The sequence below is a fragment of the Choloepus didactylus genome, chromosome 9, assembly GCF_015220235.1.
Source record: "Choloepus didactylus isolate mChoDid1 chromosome 9, mChoDid1.pri, whole genome shotgun sequence".
NCBI lineage: Eukaryota > Metazoa > Chordata > Mammalia > Pilosa > Megalonychidae > Choloepus > Choloepus didactylus.
The window spans coordinates 20,659,152-20,679,854 of NC_051315.1; the positions used below are offsets into that span (position 1 = coordinate 20,659,152).

A 20,703-nucleotide genomic window follows, 5' to 3' on the forward strand; every position below is an offset into this window, starting at 1 on the left:
GGGCAGACAGAGAGAGAAGCAGCCTGGAGGCATGTGGAACAGTCTGTTATTTTACTGCCAAACAGCCCCTGAGGCTGAACGAGAAGCAATACTAGGGGGCCAATTCTGGTGACTTGGAGGAGCCAGTCCAGGGCTGGGGTGGAGAGCCGGAGGGGACAGACAGTGAGTAAGGACGTCAAACGGCCTAGTGGCCTCCTAGACTTTACACCCAAAGCACAAGCAACAAAAGAGAAAATAGATAAATGGGAACTCCTCAAGCTTAGAAGTTTCTGCACCTCAAAGGAATTTCTCAAAAAGGTAAAGAGGCAGCCAACTCAATGGGAAAAAATTTTTGGAAACCATGTATCTGACAAAAGACTGATATCTTGCATATACAAAGAAATCCTACAACTCAATGACAATAGTACAGACAGCCCAATTATAAAATGGGCAAAAGATATGAAAAGACAGTTCTCTGAAGAGGAAATACAAATGGCCAAGAAACACATGAAAAAATGTTCAGCTTCACTAGCTATTAGAGAGATGCAAATTAAGACCACAATGAGATACCATCTAACACCGGTTAGAATGGCTGCCATTAAACAAACAGGAAACCACAAATGCTGGAGGGGATGTGGAGAAATTGGAACTCTTATTCATTGTTGGTGGGACTGTATAATGGTTCAGCCACTCTGGAAGTCAGTCTGGCAGTTCCTTAGAAAACTAGATATAGAGCTACCATTCGATCCAGCGATTGCACTTCTCGGTATCTACCCGGAAGATCGTAAAGCAGTGACACGAACAGATATCTGCACGCCAATGTTCATAGCAGCATTATTCACAATTGCCAAGAGATGGAAACAACCCAAATGTCCTTCAACAGATGAGTGGATAAATAAAATGTGGTATATACACACGATGGAATACTACGCGGCAGTAAGAAGGAACGATCTCGTGAAACATATGACAACATGGATGAACCTTGAAAACATAATGCTGAGCGAAATAAGCCAGGCACAAAAAGAGAAATATTATATGCTACCACTAATGTGAACTTTGAAAAATGTAAAACAAATGGTTTATAATGTAGAATGTAGGGGAACTAGCAGTAGAGAGCAATTAAGGAAGGGGGAACAATAATCCAAGAAGAACAGATAAGCTATTTAACGTTCTGGGGATGCCCAGAAATGACTATGGTCTGTTAATTTCTGATGGATATAGTAGGAACAAGTTCACAGAAATGTTGCTATATTATGTAACTTTCTTGGGGTAAAGTAGGAACATGTTGGAAGTTAAGCAGTTATCTTAGGTTAGTTGTCTTTTTCTTACTCCCTTGTTATGGTCTCTTTGAAAGGTTCTTTTATTGTATGTTTGTTTTCTTTTTAACTTTTTTTTTAATACAGTTGATTTAAAAAAGAAGGGAAAGTTAAAAAAAAAAAAAAAAAAAGAAAAACAAGGAAAAAAAAAGATGTAGTGCCCCCTTGAGGAGCCTGTGGAGAATGCAGGGGTATTCGCCTACCCCACCTCCATGGTTGCTAACATGACCACAGACATAGGGGACTGGTGGTTTGATGGGTTGAGCCCTCTACCATAAGTTTTACCCTTGGGAAGACGGTTGCTGCAAAGGAGAGGTTAGGCCTCCCTATATTTGTGCCTAAGAGTCTCCTCCCGAATGCCTCTTTGTTGCTCAGATGTGGCCCTCTCTCTCTGGCTAAGCCAACTTGAAAGGTGAAATCACTGCCTTCCCCCCTACGTGGGATCAGACACCCAGGGGAGTGAATCTCCCTGGCAACGTAGAATATGACTCCCGGGGAGGAATGTAGACCCGGCACCGTGGGACGGAGAACATCTTCTTGACCAAAAGGGGGATGTGAAAGGAAATGAAATAAGCTTCAGTGGCAGAGAGATTCCAAAACGAGCCGAGAGGTCACTCTGGTGGGCACTCTTACGCACACTTTAGACAACCCTTTTTAGGTTCTAAAGAATTGGGGTAGCTGGTGGTGGATACCTGAAACTATCAAACTACAACCCAGAACCCATGAATCTCGAAGACAGTTGTATAAAAATGTAGCTTATGAGGGGTGACAATGGGATTGGGAAAGCCATAAGGACCACACTCCACTTTGTCTAGTTTATGGATGGATGAGTAGAAAAATAGGGGAAGGAAACAAACAGACAAAGGTACCCAGTGTTCTTTTTTACTTCAATTGCTCTTTTTCACTCTAATTATTATTCTTGTTATTTTTGTGTGTGTGCTAATGAAGGTGTCAGGGATTGATTTAGGTGATGAATGTACAACTATGTAATGGTACTGTAAACAATCGAAAGTACGATTTGTTTTGTATGACTGCGTGGTATGTGAATATATCTCAATAAAATGATGATTTAAAAAAAAAAAAAAAAAGGCCTAGTGGCCTTGCTTTCATACTTTCCTGTCTGTGCTACTTCATCAGGCAAAGCTATTCTCAGGCCAGCAAGGTAACTTCAAAACCTGGTGGAAAAAGCACTTGTTTTGGAAAATGGGCTTTGAATAAGTTTTCTATGCTTCCGAGCATGGTTTATTGTACTGAGGCAGCTGGGGAAAGCGGGAGGAGCCTTGGGCTGGAATCACAAGAAAGACTTGTGTTCAAATACTAGTGGCATTGATTGCACACAGCCATGTCCAGGCTGGGAGAGCAGCCTGACTTTCCTTGTCCATAAAGGAGGGGAACGGACTCCCTCTAAGGCTGCTGTGAAAAATGCATGAGACGAGAGACATAACCAGAGGAACTAAGTAGGAGGGTACCTGGCATAAAGTAGTCACCCCATAAATGTTAAATTGGAATCAGGTTGGTAGAATTTTGGAGAATAAGAATGTATTTTCAGCAAAGCAGATAAGAAAGAGGAGTCTGAGAATGAGGGATTTTATCTGTAAAGGAATGAAACGTGTATATGTGAGTGTGCATAATATAAATGTATGGATATAAATTACTTAGCACCTCTATTATTCATTTACTGTCTGAAACAACCCTCTGAGATACAAATAAGGAAGTAACTCAGAGATACATTGCTGCACATTCACACAGCCATGTCGGCTCCTGTAATTCAAATCAGAGGCATTAAAGGAGATCTATTTTTTTTTCAGCTGATTTACTCTGGATTATCTTTTGGGTTCTGTACTAATAAATGAGTGTGCAGGTATTGGGGAGATAACTGGGGGTGGGAGAAATCAGTCTGAAAATGTATGTGGGATTCAGGGAAAAACTAATCTGGAAATTAATTTGCAGCTGATAATCTCCATTGATTCATTCAAGTCATTCAACAAATATGCACTGGGCATCTGGCATGTGCCAAGGATTGTGCTGGCTCTGCTGAAACAGAGGCCAGTAGGTTGTAGATGCCAACTCAAGGTGGTTAAACTCCAAGGCAGACAAGAATAAGTAGATCATCTGTTTAATTTCATGACCCAATAACTGGGCTTTTGGAGCCTGTGAATGCCATATGCAGGATGGTTTTTCATCTACATCTGTCAAGACATTGATTTTAAAGATTACTTTGGGTCCAGATATGGGATATGCAATGAGAGTGTCCTGATAATGGTTCTATAATCCAGTCTGGATATATAGCATATGGCTGAGAGAGGCAAGTAAGAACCGTCTGCAACAATCTACTTCTGTCTTTATGGAGCTGTGATTTAAAAGAAATTCTGGTGTTTTTGTTTGTTTGTTTTCTTTTCTTTTCTTTTTCAGAACTACACTCAAAGGTCTGGTTTTCCTGTGCCTTTAAGCCCTGATGTGTGGTACATAGAGAAGTCAGAAAACTCTGTCAAGGCATCTCACTGACAATAATGCACCCTGGCCCAGCTCTGATGGCCTGACAATATTAAATCTTGGCTTTGCCTTTGATTTTGCAAGGCAAGGAGATGAGGAGGGAGATGGCAGCAGAGGTGATGGTGAAGTGTGTGCATTTACACTTGGGTGCGTGCACTTGCCTAAGCAGCCTGTGTGTGTGTGTATCTAAGGATTGGATGTGTTTCCTGCTGAATAAATGGCACCCTTTTATTAGAACACATAGAGGGGATTTCAGACTCCAAAGTGGTTTTACTAAATCCTCTACCTGCTCTTCATGCCGCAGAAAAGAACAGTGTGAAAAAGGATTGAAGAACATTTAAAATGTATATTATATCCACCTATGTATGTTTTATGAAACCAGCAAGCAAGGAAATGACTTACCTGAGGCCTTACCTTGTTAGTTTGCCTAATTAGTATAAAAAGCCTACAAAAGAATTTCCAGTTGGCATTATCACTGCATTCAACTACCCCTTTGAGAGGGCTCTCTTACAATGCATGGAAATGGATTGTCTACCCTCATGCAATTAGTCACAAAACAACTGCATGTGCAATGGGGGCGAGTATTCATGAATACAAAACATTTGTACTGCTCCAAGCTGGTTTTTTGTTGCAAATTAACTCTTTGGCAACAGTTAATTTTTGCAATTAAAAACAGAGTGGGGGGATCTCCCTCTAAAAATTCTGTCTTCAGTGGCACCTTTACATGAGATGATTTTGTGGGTGACAACTTATGTTTTGCCACACACATTCTGATGAACCCTTCAGAATGCAGGCTTGAAGAACGCACAGAAAACCGGCTGTGAGCTTTCTGATGGGGAGGGATGACCTGTGGGAGAACTGTGACAAATACATTTCTGTGGTTTGCTTCATATATATTTGACTTCTGAATACAGATAACATTTCATCGGAAATTTCTGGGCAGAGGTTAAAGTGAAACTTTGCTGATCAATACAGATGACCCAAGGGCAATATTTGTTCCTTTAAGTATCCTTGCATTTCTTTGCTCTTCTTTAACCTAAACTTTAATTGGACCAAGAGCCTGGGGAGCAGGGGTGAAGGGTATTGAATTGGCTTCGACAGATTCTGAGCCATCATTCCCCCTTTTATGCCAATTTACTTCAGGTATTCTTTTCACTTTGGACGTGGTCAGGACTATTCTGAGTTCTTTATATGCCCTTAGAGGGCAGGGAATTGCAAGCACCATTTTGCCTGAGTAACTAATATATATGGCTAGAAATGCTAAACAATTAAAATATTAAATCGTAAACAATTTTCTGGGGACATTTTGAGTGTTCTTCAGCCACCTTCATGTTCCTACAGAACAGAGTGTCTGCATTGCACTGATAGAGGTTCTCACACGTAGATATGGCAGAATCTCTAGGAGGGCTTGTTGGCACCACCCCTGGGCTCGGCCCCAGAATATCTGCTCCTGTAGGTCTGGGGAGGGATGGATGTGGGATTTTCATTTTTTAACGAGTTCTCAAGGGAGGCTGATGCTGCTAGTCCAGGGGGCATATTTTAAGACCCACTGGTATAGGAAAGTACCAAGTGCTGTTGGGAACTCAGAGCAGATAGATTATTTACAGTTCGGAGGGATGGGAGAGGTATGTGTTGGTGGTGGTGTGGGGCTGGCCAAGTAATGACCCTCTACAGAAACGTGAACAGACAATCTGAGAGGTTCTTGCTGGAGGTTGCACAGGCAGTAAGCAGCATGACTGGGATTTGAGTCTGTGGTTCTTTCTAGTACAAATGCTGGACAGTGTGTTTGTGCTGGGGTAGAGTGTTGGGGGAGGGGGAGAGTGGAAGAGAGATCAAGATGAGTTGAAGAGGTTTACCCAATGGTTAATGGGGGAAAAAAGACTGAAGATACACTTCTAATTTCTATTGGCAGAGTAATGGCACCAGATTAAATGCAGTTTTTCTTGGTATCCTATAACCTGTCAGCTACATTGTACCAAGTCTCAGACTGAATCTCATGGGAGGGTGGGAGTTTAGCATGTTTGACAGATGCTTACAGAAGTCTTCCCCATTTAAATCATGATTCCCAACACCAACAAAGTCCCAGTGAGAGTTTGTGGGTGAGGTGGACAGCCAACCCTGGCTAGGGGATACAGCATGCGCTGAGGGTGCCAGACCACTAGAGTGGAAGGGGAACTGCTGAGCGGAGGACCGGGGTCCTTGCCCACACTTCGTTCTCCCCTCGCCTCCCAGAAACTCCAAAATGCCCAGCGTCTTTGCCTGCTCTTCATGATCATCCCATAATATTTATCAAGTTTGCTCTTGTGTGCGGCCCAGTCTTCATCCATTCAGCTCAAATTTTCTTGCTCACTTCCCTTTCTCTTCTTGGCTTACTCTTAATCTACTGATTCTTTTCCCTCTTCTGGCTATCAACTGTGAGCATCATCCCCACCCACCTTGACCAAGGATTTGCTTTTTCAGAAATGGCATCCAAGTGGAAAGGCAGCAGTGGTTTTCTCATCACAGGCAGGTCTTGCCCTTACTGAGCAGAATGAATTTTACATACAGTGCAGCTTACCCTAACTGTGCCACACGGAGTATCAAAATAACCAAAAGGCATTTGCAGAAGCCTGTATGAGGAATTACAGAGGGAGGAGGCTGCAGAGGGGGTGGGATGGGATGGGGTGGGGAGAGGCTCTCCTTCTCAATGGCCCCTGGTTCTAAGGAAGCCAGTAACAGGTACACTGGATACCTTCGGGGGATCCCTAACTAGCCCAGCGTGTCACCATGAACCCAATCCATCCCCCTTACCTCATCAAGACATCTCTCATACTGTTCCCTTTGATTTTCGTTTTCCAAAGCCAGTGCTGAATTCTCTGCCTGCAGGAAGATACAAACATAATATAAATAAATCAATGAAATGCTGTGTTATGTGACAGCATATTCGATCCAGTTCCTAAAAATATCTCCTCAGGATCCAAAACAATCTTTTTAGAAGTACCTTTGACAAGTTTGCTCTAAGTACTATTATAAATATCTCAGGAATGACTTCTGTCTTATCAAGTTGTTCATAAAAATACATTACAGTTTAAGGAAAATCAAATCATGACTTGATGTGAGAGTGTTCCATAAAAAGATTACAATGTTTATTTCATTCTACAGAAATGCAGATGCAAGAAGTGCCTTAATCCACTTCATTTAGGCCTGTCACAGCCTCACAGTCCAATATTGCTTTAGGCCATAGAAGAGAATCTCAGGTAAATTCACAAATGCCTAATTCCAAATGCAAACTGAACATGTCATATGCATTGCATTGTTTACCAGTAACTTTGGAACATAACAATGTGTTAAATTCTTATATTGAAGGATTGAGCCACATTTAAACATCCCTGTTCCCCCCCCTCCACCTCCTTTCTATTAATTAACTGCTTTCAGGTTCCGGAGCCATGCGGGTTATCTGAGTACTGAACAGGTACTATGTTGAATATGGCTGCCCAGTTGCTACGTGCAATAATAGAGGGGAGGTGTAGTTGGTACAGAATATGAAGTTTTAGAAGGGGCATGGCATGGTGGTTTGAGAAGAGTACCTGCCTCTGGTGACCTGGGTCAGGGCAGCACCTGTCAGCCCCCACCTCAGACTGGAATGGGGCAAACAAACCTTTCTCCACAGCAGTGACAGTGACCCTCTCTTCACCACCAAGCAGAGGCTCCACCTACCCCTTCATGAGAACCATCCTTGACATTCATAATGGGGGGTATGGGGAGCGGAACAGTATGGGGCCATAAATCAGAATTTTAAAAAAATTTATGGCATGCTTTTTAGGTGATACACAGATTGACATTTTTTCCTTCTTATTTCCTCCCATCAATTTTTTTCAACATTTTATTTGGAGATAATTTAAAACTTGCAGACAAGTTGCAAGAATAGTATACAGAACTCCTGCATATCCTTTATCCAGATTCATCAATTGCTAACGTTTTGTCACATTTGCTACATCATTCTCTCAATAGCGATCCTTTTTTTTCCCCTCCAACTTGGGAGTAGGTGGCAGACGTGACGTCTTCTATTCCTAAACACTTCAATGTGTATTTCCTCATAACAAAGGCAATCTCTTATACAACCAAATCTAGTTATCAAATTCAAGAAATATAACATTACTACAATACTACTATCTGATCTACCATTCTTATTCCAAATTTCATCAATTGCTCCAACAACATCCTTTATAGCAATCTTTTGTCCAGTCCAGAATCATAGCCAGGCACCGCCTTCAGTTGCCATTCATCTAGTATCCTTTTATCTGAAATAGTTCCTTGGCTTTCATGCCATCGATTTTTTTTTGAAAAGCACAGGCCAATTATTTCGTAGACTGTCCCTTAGTTTGGATTTATTTGCAGTCTCCTCGCAATGAAGTTCAGGTTGTGCATGTTTGGCAGGAATGTCCCAGAAGTGATGCTGGCTCCTTCTCTGTGGACACATTAACTGTGACCGCCTGCTTAAGGCGGGTCTGCCAAATTTCTCCATTGTAAAGTTACTTCCCTTCCTTTTATAATTAACAAGTAATTTGTGGGGAAGTACTTTGAGACTATGTTAATATCCCATTCTTCATCAAACTTTCACCTACTTATTTTTTGCATCCATCAAGGATTCTTTGTCTGAATCAATTACTATTTTGGTTGCAAAACAGTGATTTCTACTCTACTACCGTAAGAAAGTGCTTTTCCTATCTAGCTGTCTAGCTACTGAGCAACCTAGCTATTTATTAAGTATGAACACATGGATTCCTTATTATTCAAAGGGTTACAAGTCATTACTGACTATTTTGATGCTTAAATTGCCCCAGCTCTGGCCAAGGGAGTTCCTTTAAAGGTGGTTTCTGTATGCTTTTGACATGTTCCTATTATTTTCTAATCATTTTCTTTTTTGGTATAGCAAGATGTGTTTCAGGCTCATCTTGCTTTTTTCCTTGCCCTAGCTCTGAAAGGAGCCATGTCTCCAGGGAAACATGTTTCCTTTTAGTTGGGAAATGGTATTTGGAAACTAAGACCTGGGTGCTATGTGTGCCGATTGCTACTCAGGAGTCATTACTTCCGGTACTTTTCAGTGAAGGATCTCACTCTCTTTCCACACACACACCCCAACCCTCACAGGATTCTCCTTTGCCCTCCCCTTTTCATATTTGTATCTTTCTTTTACAGTGAGAACACAGGTTCCAACATCATTTTGTTACTCACTTGCTCTGTGCTAGAGTGCACACAAAATTATCATATTACAAAATAGTCCTAGGAAGAGCTCACCATTTGTTTTTGCTTTAGAATGAAGGTACAGAGCACAAATATTCTGTTCAAAAGCTACTTAGATTGGTTCCTTTAGTGTGGTTATGTTGCTCATCTGAAATTCAGTTCAGTTCATTTGTTTCTAATAGTATTCAAATTTAATTTCCCACATCCTGTTGATTTAATTTTATTTCTTGAATATGTAGCACAGTAACAAGATTCTAAAAGCCAAACTACACCAAAAAATACGCTCAGGGAGGGGTCACTTCCTCCCCTACCCCCTCCACCCCCTTCTCACCACCTCCTATAGGTCCCTCTATAGCGTTCCTTTTTTCAAATTCAGTTTTATTGAAATATATTTACATACCATACAGTGATCCACGGTGTATAATCAACTTTCACAGTACCATCATACAGTCATGCATTCATCACCCCAATCTATTTTTGAACATTTTCCTTACATCAGAAAGAATCAGAATAAGAATAAAAAATAAAAGTAAAAAGGAACATCCAAATCATCCCCCCATCCTCCCCTATTTTTCATTCAGTTTTTGTCCCCATTTTTCTACTCATCCATCCATACACTAGATAAAGGGAGTGTGATCTACAGGGTTTTCACAATCACACTGTCACCCTTGTAAGCTACGTTGTCATACAATCATCTTCCAGAGTCTAGACTACTGGGTTGGAGTTTGATAGTTTCAGGTATTTACTTCTAGCTATTCCAATACATTAGAATCTAAGAGGTGTTATCTATATAGTGCATAAGAATGTCCACCAGAGTGACCTCTCAACTCCATTTGAAATCTCTCAGCCACTGAAACTTTATTTCATTTCATTTCGCATACCCTGTTTGGTCAAGAAGATACTCTCAATCCCACGATGCCGGGTCCAGATTCATCCCCAGGAGTCATATCCTGTGTTGCCAGGGAGATTTATACCCCTGGGAGTCGGGTCCCACATAGGGGGCAGGGCAGCGAGTTCACCTGCCAAGGTGGCTCGGTTAGAGAGAGAGAGGGCCACATCTGAGCAACAAAGAGGTACTCAGGGGGAGACCCTTAGGCACAATTACATGCAAGTTTAGCCTCTCCTTTGCGGTAATGAGCTTCATATGGGCAAGTCCCATGCTCGAGGGCTCAGCACATCAAACTGCCAGTCCCAATGTTTGTGACAACATCAACACCAGTCCAGGTGAGGATGTCCAACTCTTCCGCATTTTCCCCCAGTTCCTCAGGGGGACCTGCAAGTGTGTTTTTATTCTCTGACCAAATTACTTTCGGATGTGTCACTGTTTCACTGTAACCTAAACAAACCTTCCATATCTCACTTCCTATTCAAAGTTCCATATAATTGTGGTGTTTGAACAAACCGACTGTAGAGTTACACTGTTTAGAAAATATAGATCCTGCACCAAATAGACATCTCTTCCCTTGGTCTCATACGGAAGTTGAAGTTTTAAAACACAGTCAGTTTTGACCTTTACCCTTTGGCCCAGTTTGCCCTAGTCTTAACCAGATCTGCTTCATTCATATCACTAATTGAAGTCTGGGCTCTTTTTCAGCTTTTTTTTTTTTTTTTTTTTTTTTTTAACAGTTGCTGTATGTGCTAATACTGATATTCATATCTGCCGAGCTCTAGCTCTGAGTTTCAGGAGTCACAGAGATACCCAATGTTCCAGAGACCAACCAGGTTATACACTAAGGGATCAGCATCTCAAAGTTTAGAGACAGGCATTACAATTCAGGAATAGAGTTGACTGCTGTAAGAGCTTACAATCTAGGGACTATTACAATAGTCATGTCCACGTTAGGCTATGTTCTAAGATTCAATTCTGAGTTTACACATTGCAGTCAGTCCATATTGGTGAGGCATTACAGTGTTTGCCTTTATTTCTGGCATACTTCACTCAAATACTGTGTACAGGATCCATTCACCTTGTTGGGTGTCTCACAGCTTCACTCCTTCTTGTAGTTGCTCAATATTCCACTGTATGCACACACCACAGTTCAGTTCACCATTCTGTTCCTCAGTCAGTGTACCCTTAGGCCACCACCACCCATTGCAAATCATGAATACTGCCTCCATAGACACCAGTGGGCAAATGTCCGTTCATGTCTCTGCTCTCAGATCTTCCAATTACATACCCCATAATGAGGTTGCAAGACCTTATGGACTCCACATACTTGGCTTTTTGTGGAACCACCACACTGACCTCCAGAAAGGCTATGCCATTCTGCCTGTGCATCCCTCTCTCCATGTTTTCTCCAACACTTTTACTCCTATTCATATTTTTTCCTACAATTTTATAGATTTATATTCACATATCATACATTTATCCACAGCGTACAGTCAGTTATTCACGGTATCATCATTAAGTTGTACATTTATCACCACAATCAGCACTTGAACATATTGATTACTACAAGTTTTTTTTTTTTTAGCGAATAATAAAAAATATGATAAAAAAGAAAAATAACATGTCATACAATACAATATAATAGTAAGGACAGAACACATCACCACTAGCAAGAATCTCTTATCTGTCCCTTATATCCCCCTCTCATACACACTGAGCTTTGATATATTGCCTTTGTTACATTTAATGGAAGCATATTACAATGTTACTGTTGACCGTAGACTCCAGTTTGCTTTGATTGTGTTTATTCACAAACACCATCCCTTTTTCAACACTCTGCATGGTTGACATTCATTTGTTCTCCTTCTATAGTGTTCTTAATCCTTTTTGTCTTACTTCAGTTGTTACTAATCTAAAATCGTGCGGTTTGATTTCCTCTTATAATATATGCAACAATCCCCTTTACTCCTTTCCTCTCCTTTTTCCTATCAGAGTTGTAGTTGCACTCCTTCTACTTTATCAGAATATAGCATGTTCACATGTTATTCTTCCCCTCTTGCTCCCAACTTTGTTTTAGTCTCTTTAATGGATGATGATTGGGAGACAGGCGAAGGGGCTGGTTGGTCTTGTAATTCTCTTTCATTTCTATAAATCAAAATTTCTCCTCTTTCTTTTCTTCTTCATGACCACATCTCCAAAGGGCACCTCCCCCTTCCCCCCCGGCCTCCTCCTCTCTGGAAATGATGTCTCTCTGAGGCAGCCAGCTCAGATCCTGCACCCTTTCAAGAGCTGGGAACCAGCCTGTCTCTACCAGTTGGCAGTAATTACCATGTGGCATTAGTAAGTACTTCTGGGACAGCTACCCCTCCCCTCTGTGCCACCACCCTCCCCTTAGGCACCCAGGTTGGCAGTGGCAGTTCTCTTGGTATTAAGTGTTGATTTTTCTCCATCCGATAATTTGAAGTTCTAGTGTTCTCTGTTTTCCGGTAATGCAGAAAGCGTGGATTCCATGTAGTTTTGTGTTTCTTGTAGATTGAATGTTTCCTTTGGTAAATGCATGATGGGAAGTTTCAGATTTAGGCCATTTTGTTATGGTGATCAATAATGAAATTGGGGTAAAGTGATTGAACCTTGGGGGGGTGGGCACAAAAAAGTCAGGGAAAAAATAACTGGGGAAAAAGTTGGTTTGAAGGGGCTCCTGCCAGTGTGAAGTCAACCCAGGATTCAAACACTGTCTCTTCTTCAAGTTCCAGGTCTAACACTTGGCTTCGGCTTGGTTCTTGAGGGCACGAATCCGTGCTGGCCCCCACCTACTGCTCCAGTCCCTCTGGTGTTTGTCCGCCATGTTCTTTCCATTCTCGTGATGAACAGACTTCTAGCCCCACCGCCCACCCGGGAGGTGCTTCTACCCTTATAACCACAGTGGGGCTCTGTAGACTATTCTTTCTCTTCATTCCCCACCCAAACTAAGCTGAAAGCTTCTCCAGACTTGCTGTTTCCTTTGTGGGTTGCTTTTGGCCTGTCAACCACCTTCTGGGACCCACAGCTGGTCTAACCCTTCACTTCGTCTCCATTCAGGTGGAAGGGCGGGTTCAGGTTCCACATTCTGGAACCATGGGTGTGTTCCATCCCATTGCCGTTTATCGGGCAATGCCAGGCTGTGTAAACATTTAGCAAGTCAATTAATCTTGCTGGGTTTAGAGTATCTTTACATAAGGAATGAAGGAACAAACTAGCCAATCTACAAAGTGACTTCGAGCTCAAATATTTGGACACCATGAAGCACAGAAGCTGCTAGAATTCCAAGTTTATAAAGTCACTGCTTTTTTGGAGAAATTTTGCTTTTGTAGAACCCATTGCTTTTAGTAAGGCAGCAGTACAAAGGATAATGGGAAGAGATAAAGGAGAGAATGGCAATGCCAGTTATGTTGTTTTTACTTCAAATGTCTTAGAAAAAAAAAACGTACAAGGCAATAAAGCTGAAAATGGGAATTTATATGGGATGTCTATATCTTGCTCCTACCCACGATATCAAGTTGCAATAACATGCAATCGATCCATTCAGATAATTACCATCATTACACCGTTTACATTACCTGCCTCATGTTTACAGCTCTGACAATCTATTACAGCCAAGCAAATTAAATACCTAAAGGGTGCTGGTAAAGACACAACAGTCACATTTATGGTTAATGTGTTCAGTTACAGAGACCAATTTAATTGACGTAAACCTACATGTCTCAGGGGACAATGGAGATAGTAACAATTATGCCAGTGGAGTTTAAAATAATCTTGAACTCATGATTTTCTTTAGCCTATTTGCATTTATTAGAAATTCAGGATTAACATGCTACCAACAGGGGACAACAGAGGAAAAACAGCAACCAAAAAAAAAAAAAAATCTCCTAATTAAATGTGATTTAAAGAAATAGTTAATACCTGAATGGTAAGGATGGTAAAGGATAAGGCAGAGAGGGAAAGAAAAGAAAAAAATATAGGTGTCATGACTGCAAATGCTAAATGTTACTATAGAGGTCTTTTCCACATTTAAATAACTATGTTATTAAAGCAATATGCCCCAGAGGATATAATTAGAATATTCTAGTCAATGTAATGGCAGGCCTTTGTGTTCAGCTTTGTCTTCCATAACATTCAAAAACTTTTGTTTTCAACTTACACACTTAGAACAGTGTTTTTCAAACCACAGGTACCAACCCATTAGTGGGTCATGAATAAACTGAATGGGTCCTGACAAGCATTTTTTTTAAATGAAAAATACTAGAATTAAATAGAAAATATCACAGTGCATCACATTTGGTGAGAGAGAGTATTATTTCCTGAAACTTGTGTTACAATTACATCATAGACACATGTCAGATATGGTGCCATGCAATGCTTATGGGTGTGTACCTCGTTGTGATGTAAATCATATTTCTTACCTTAGATCATGTTCCATAATGTTTGGAAGTCCCTGACTTGGGATTTCCTGCTCAGTGTGGTTTCCCCATGACTCCAAATTACAATGATCTGAATTTGTTTCTGGTATCATCTTTAAAATCCTTAAATGTTCTTATAAAATTATATTAAGAACAATATAGAATAAATCCATACTGTTTTTGTGTTACTGGAGAACAGGGGTGTGAATTAATATATATTTGAAAGGAACTGTTTTTAGAGGTCCTCACAGTGGACAGATATGCTGGCCAGAGCGTATAAATGACTGTGCTAATGCTTGTAACCTGCTGATCTACATTAATTCTCTCTGTGCTTATTATGTTTACAAACTTTAGTACTGTAAATTTGCTTAATAAATTTTTCCACAGATGAGAGAGTCTCACATAACAACCTTCTGCACAGAACAGCAGCTCCTCTGTAAGCATCGCTGACCTCTTACGATCTGCCCCTACACGTGGATCCAGACTTCTATCCTTGCTGCTTCATCTCCCAAGCCAGACCCAGCTCCTGGGCATCTCATCAAGGTCTGCCCTTGTTCCTGAGGCTGCTCCTTTGTTTCTCTGGCTCTAGGAAGGAATGTGCTTCATGTTCCTTCCCACTGGCTGTTCTAAATCTTACTCATCTTTCATGGTCTGGCTCAGATCTGAATCTTTAAAACTATTTTTGTTTTTGGAAATAATTTCAAATGTACAAAAATTTTGAAAATCTTACAAGGAAGCCCCCTATTCCTTTCTCCAAGATTCTCCAAAGGCTAACCTTTTACTATACTTGCTTTATCATTCATTTTATACCTATAAATAGAAAACAAGTTTTGTCAAAAAAAAAAAAGAAAGACATCTGAGAATAACAGACATGCCCCTTTACCTCTAAATATTTCAGTGTATACTTCCTAAAAAAAAAAAGAACATTATCTTACATAACCACAGTACAGTTATAAAATTCAGAACATTAACAATGCTAGAATACCTGATCCACTCTAGGGACCTTCCTTAAATTTCACCAGTCATCCTTCTAATGTCCCTATCTACTCTAGGTTCTCACAGCTGTGTTTGGTTATCAGATCTCTTTAGTTTCCTGTAAAGGAAGAGTTCCCAAGTCTCTCTTTGTCTTTCATGACCTTGACACTTTTCAAGAGTTCAGGCCAGTTATTTTATACAATGTCCTTCCATCTGAGTTTGTCTGATGTTTCTTCATGATCAGATGAAGCTAATGCATTTCTGGCAAGAATAACACGGAAATGATATTGTGTCCTCAGTGTATCATATCAGGAGGTACATGAATAGTAATTCATTCCATTCCGAGTATGTTAACTTTGATCACTTGGCTAAGGTGGTATTTGCCAGATTCTTCCATTATAAAGTATTTCTTTCCCTTTTTAAGTAATACGTATCTTGTGTGAAGAGAGGATGTAAATATCCTATGTCTCATCATATTTTTGTTTGTTTCAGCATCCATTTTTTTTTTTTTTTTGTGACAACAATTTGCCAAATAGCTGGAACACTGTCATAAGGAGGGGGCCATACAATTTAACAGTTAATTATTTAATGCCTTCTACTGAGGTTAACAGTTCCATGAAAATTATTACTCTTCTTCTCTGGCTAGATTGTAAGCCCTTTGAGGTAGGGATCATGATTTACAGGCTTCTTCTCAAAGGAGTGGGAGTTAAATTCGTGCATTTTTAATATATTTAAGTAAAACTCATTTTGGTACTTAGATTTATTAATTATTTAATATTTAAATTTATTAATAAGTTGTGCCAAAATAGTATGTCAGACACTGTTATATATGTCGTTTCAATGACAGTGCCATATACACGCACATGGTTACACACTGATATATCATATTGATACCTTACAGACAAAGGAGAAAATAAACAGATGATAAACTATTTTTTCTCTTTGTGCATGTCAATATGAACTCAATTTATTATTATGGTGTCTATAGCATCCAGATGAAAAGTCAATATATGTGACCTGACACATTCATACAACTGTCAGAATATTTACAGTATGTACTTTTCTATATTTTAAAGTATATGAAACTGAGTTTTCACACCTCACTTATAAATACTAATTGCATTTATTACTAATATTGTCATTGTAGTAGATGAAAGATGGTTGCAAATGCTTTGTGCCTTATCCCTTTGAATATGGGCTGGTCTCAATGACTTGCTTTGACCAAGTGAATGTGGTGGAAGTGTTGTTTTGGGAACTTCAAAGTCTAGGCCATGAGAAGCTTTTCAGCTTCCACCTGGGCCTCCTGGAACATCAGCTCTTGGAGTCCTGAGCTGCCACGTCATTAGTATGAATATCTTGAAGTCTGAATATATCAGACCATGTGGAGAGGCCCTGGAGGATGAGATGACTTGGGCAGAGACAGGCCAAAGAGCTCCAAGACGCCAGGCATGTGAGAGAAGAATCCATCTTGGAAATGGGTCCTCCTGCCACATAGACTGAAGATGAACCATCCAGCTGGGTCTTTCCTAAATTTTTGATCCACAAACTTTTAAGCAAAATAAAATGGTTGTTTTAAGACTCAAAGTTTTGGAGTAGTTGGTTACAGAACAATAAATAATTGCAAGCATCATATTTAGGATATGAGCTAGAAGATCAATTCTTCCATGCATTCATTCAATTACCCAGCCCTTGCTATACACTATGAACTGTGCTAGGAAGTAGACAAAGATGTATAAAAAACAGTGGCTATCACAAAGAAGGAAATAGTCCAGTAGAAGATACAAATTAATTTCTCACATTGAAAGCTATAATATAATAGGATCAGACAAAACAAAATCAAGTAACTTTGGATGAGGTAGGAAAGATATTCCTAGGAGAGGTGGCCTTTGACTCAGCCTACTCAGAAGACATTCAAAACAACAAGAAAAAAACTCATCAGAATAAATGAAAAGGATATTACAGCTTTGAACAACAACCAAAAAAAGGTGCATATGATCTGCATCAGCTATCAGAAGTGAGGCATCCTACAAGGCTAGAATCCTGGGTATAGGCATTGTCAAATTATTATGAAAATGAATACTGTCAGAGGCCAGGCAATACCCAACTGCAGAGAGAACCCTGGGTTCAAAAATGATGACAAAGAACAAACTGACAGTGTGCAAATAAAATCAGTAGAAACTGAGCAGGGGTGGAGTGGTGTGGAGGAAAGAGCAAGGAGGAGAGAGGAAAACGTTCTCTGAAAGGCCAAAGAGGACACTATAGACCGGACCTTCCTATTGAACCTCCTTCCCTCTGTCATTGACAACACTTGTGGGGCTTCTGTGGCTTTCAAGGCACCAGAGTTCAGTTTTGGATCATCCATCTTATCGTGTCTGACCACTGAAGGGGTCGTGCAAGGAAGGTAGTTGGCTCAAGGGTGTTTTCCACCATCTGCCTGTAAGAGCCACAGTCTCCAAACCCAGGCAATGACTGGAGCTGTTACACATCTTAAAGACAATTTTGTCATTCTGGAAAATTTCAGGAAATAATTCTAAGTTCTGGCCACCAATGACAGGTATAACACTGGCATAAATACACATAGACATGAACACAGCATCCTAAAGTTCTTGCTTTTGTTCTCGACAAACACGAGGGGTGCCCACCAGGTCCAGGCCCAGCACAAGACACTGGGGACATAAATCCACATAAAGTGGCGTCCCTTTCTCAAGGAATTCAGGATCTATATAACGAGATCATTATATGTGGAAACTGTCCGTGCATGGTTCATTTTTGAATGAGTAAACAGAAAACACTTCATAATGAAACCTCTGTGTACTTGCATAATCTAAACCCTTGGAGGGGGCCTCGTCCAGTGGTTTGAAAACTTCTAGTGCATCCGAATCAGTTGGCATGCTTGCCCCATCACAAACTGTTTGGCCCCACCCCCAGTGTTTGGATTCAGGATGTCTAGAGCACGCCCAAGGATATGCATCTCTAACAAGGTTCCAGGGGATAAGGATGTGCTGGTCTGGGGACCACACTTTGAGAACTAGTGTCCCAGATGGATCAGCTTCAGAATGAAGTCAGTCTTCACACCTTTCCTCTCCTTGCTATCATCACTTTTGAATTGTTGAAGAGCTTTTTTCTGCTTATCTGAGTCTGGCATGACAAATATCAAACAAGTTGGCTTAAATGATCAGAATTTACTGGTTCTGTTTTGAGGCTAGAAGTAGTCCCAAATCAAGATATCAGCAAGGCCATGCTTTGCCCCCGACATCTGTAGCATTCTTGTGCTAGCTGCCAGGAATCCTTGAGGTTCTTTGGCTTGTATTTCTGCCTCCAGTCACCTGGCGCTTTTCTCTCCTTTCTGGTTTCCATGACTTCCGGGTTCTCTTTCCAAGGCTCAAGTGATTGGGTTTAAGACCTGCCCTCATTCAGGTGGAATACATTTTAACCAAAAATAACATGCTCAAGAGGTCCTGTTTACAATGGGTTCACACCCACAGGAATGCGGATAAAGATTAAGAACATGTCAAGATTGAGGTACATGATCCAATCAACCACACTGCTTCTCTGGAATTTGGTGTGGCCACCAAAATTTGTCACCTACACCAGGAAGATTTCACGAATATCTTGACGTGGAATTTGGTGCCTATTCTCTTTGCTATAATGTACTTATTGGCTATTTCTAGTAGTGTGTCTGTTATAATGATTTATACTTTGTGTAGATAAAACACCTTATAATTTTATACTTACCTTTCTCTTATTCTGTTTGCGAGTCTATCTCTCTCCCCACATCATTGACTCTCATTATTGGGGGAAAACAGCCTCTTGGTGTATGTGTGGGAATGTGTACAACAGAAAAAAAGGCGTGTGATTTGGAAAAATGTTATATGATATTGAATTATGTCTGGAAAATAATAAAATGTAAAGCTTTCATAATACAAACTGAGAAGTAAACTCAATAATTTTCTTGCTTATGTGGGATACAGGAAAATGATCTGCAAATGGAGTTGGTAGGAGGTGGGAGTGGTAGGAAGGACCCAATACTCTAGGAGAAATGTATCCACATCTGATGGGAAGCCACAGTGTGCTTTTTATTCTTATTTTTTTATAATGGAAAGAAGCCTGTCCTTTGGAGTCAAATAGCTGCTTATTTGAATCTTGGCCTGACCTCCTACTTACCATTACCTTGGCCAAATCGCTTGGACTCTTTGAGCCTGTTTCCTCCTTGGTAAATGGGAGTAATAATAAGTCACAGTGTAGAGAAGGCTTGAATGAGGTGATGATTGCAAAACATGTCTAACACAGAGCCCAGCACATTCTAAGACTCAATGAATATAAGTTTCTTTCTGTTCTTTGTAAAACAACTCCCATCTGCTATACTGGCAGCTCATGGGCAGGGGGAGGGGTATTAGCCAGAGTAGAAGTTGTCCCTGTTGGTTGGCATATTTCAGCCAAGAGAGGTATAGCCTGGGCCCTTGGGATGAGGCATTTTTTAAACAGCTTTCCTAAAAGAATTAGTTTTTGGTCCCAATTCCTCTCAGCTGAGTCTCCCTCTTTGAACTCTTTTCCCTCATTTCCCTCTTACCTCCTTACGCCCACTTCCAGGTGCCCATTCATCAGCTACCCACTCCCTACAGAAAAAAAGTGCTCTCAAACAAGGTACTCATAACTTCATTCAAATTAAGATTCAAATGACTGGTAAATAAAGCACTAAGAGGATTTGCATTTTAATAGAGGATTAAGGAATGAATCTTCAATAGTAGCATTTCAGGAGTTAGAAAGTGGGCAGCTTTACAGGGAGTGTGGGGATGCTGTGGGATAAGCAGACACTTGATTTCACCTTGAAATCATATCACCAAGGATACGTACTAGGCTCCCTGGTGACACCTAGAAGGACTTGCTCACGATAATCTCTACCATGTCCTAGGGTAGTGGAAAAGAACAATGTGGCATCCATAGTTCTCTCCAAACTACACATGAGACAGTCACCTTTCTGCCTTTCTGATTTGTGGGTGCAGGTGAGCCCAGTGCCTGTCTGTGGGCCCCCATGGCACCCAGCACAGCCTTCCTCCCCACTTAGCTCTCCGAGGGCAGGAGCATTGCAACCCCACACTGTGCACAGTACGTGTAACACAGAAAGGTCTCCAGTCTATTTGCAACTCGGACCCTTTCCATATACAATTCTTGCATCCAAGGGAAGTAGACTACAACTAGGATTTTTAAAAGAAATAGGAATTGGCCTAGGGAAGAGATGCACATTTCCCTTTTATGTTTCCAAGATTCTGTTTCTTATTTCTACTCAAACCTACTTTGCAAATCCTTGCCACTGCAAAGGCATCAGGTCTGACATCTTGGCCAGTCATCACAGGTGCTGATGCTACTACAGCATATAACACCCCCACCCCCC

At 40.7% G+C, this 20,703-nt stretch overlaps 1 protein-coding gene across 10 annotated transcripts in view; it reads right to left on the reverse strand.

The window, feature by feature from the left end:
- NCKAP5 (NCK associated protein 5) overlaps positions 1-20,703 on the reverse strand; it is a 1,340,286-nt gene that overhangs the window by 204,091 nt on the left and 1,115,492 nt on the right. For all 10 annotated transcript variants that reach the window (XR_005218940.1, XR_005218939.1, XM_037850400.1 and 7 more), the window contains one exon: positions 6,579-6,647. Coding sequence is in view for 8 of the 10 variants with exons in the window: in XM_037850400.1 (XP_037706328.1) it covers positions 6,579-6,647 (69 nt within the window). In the remaining 2 variants the exon portion in view is untranslated. The remainder of the gene's footprint in view (positions 1-6,578; positions 6,648-20,703) is intronic.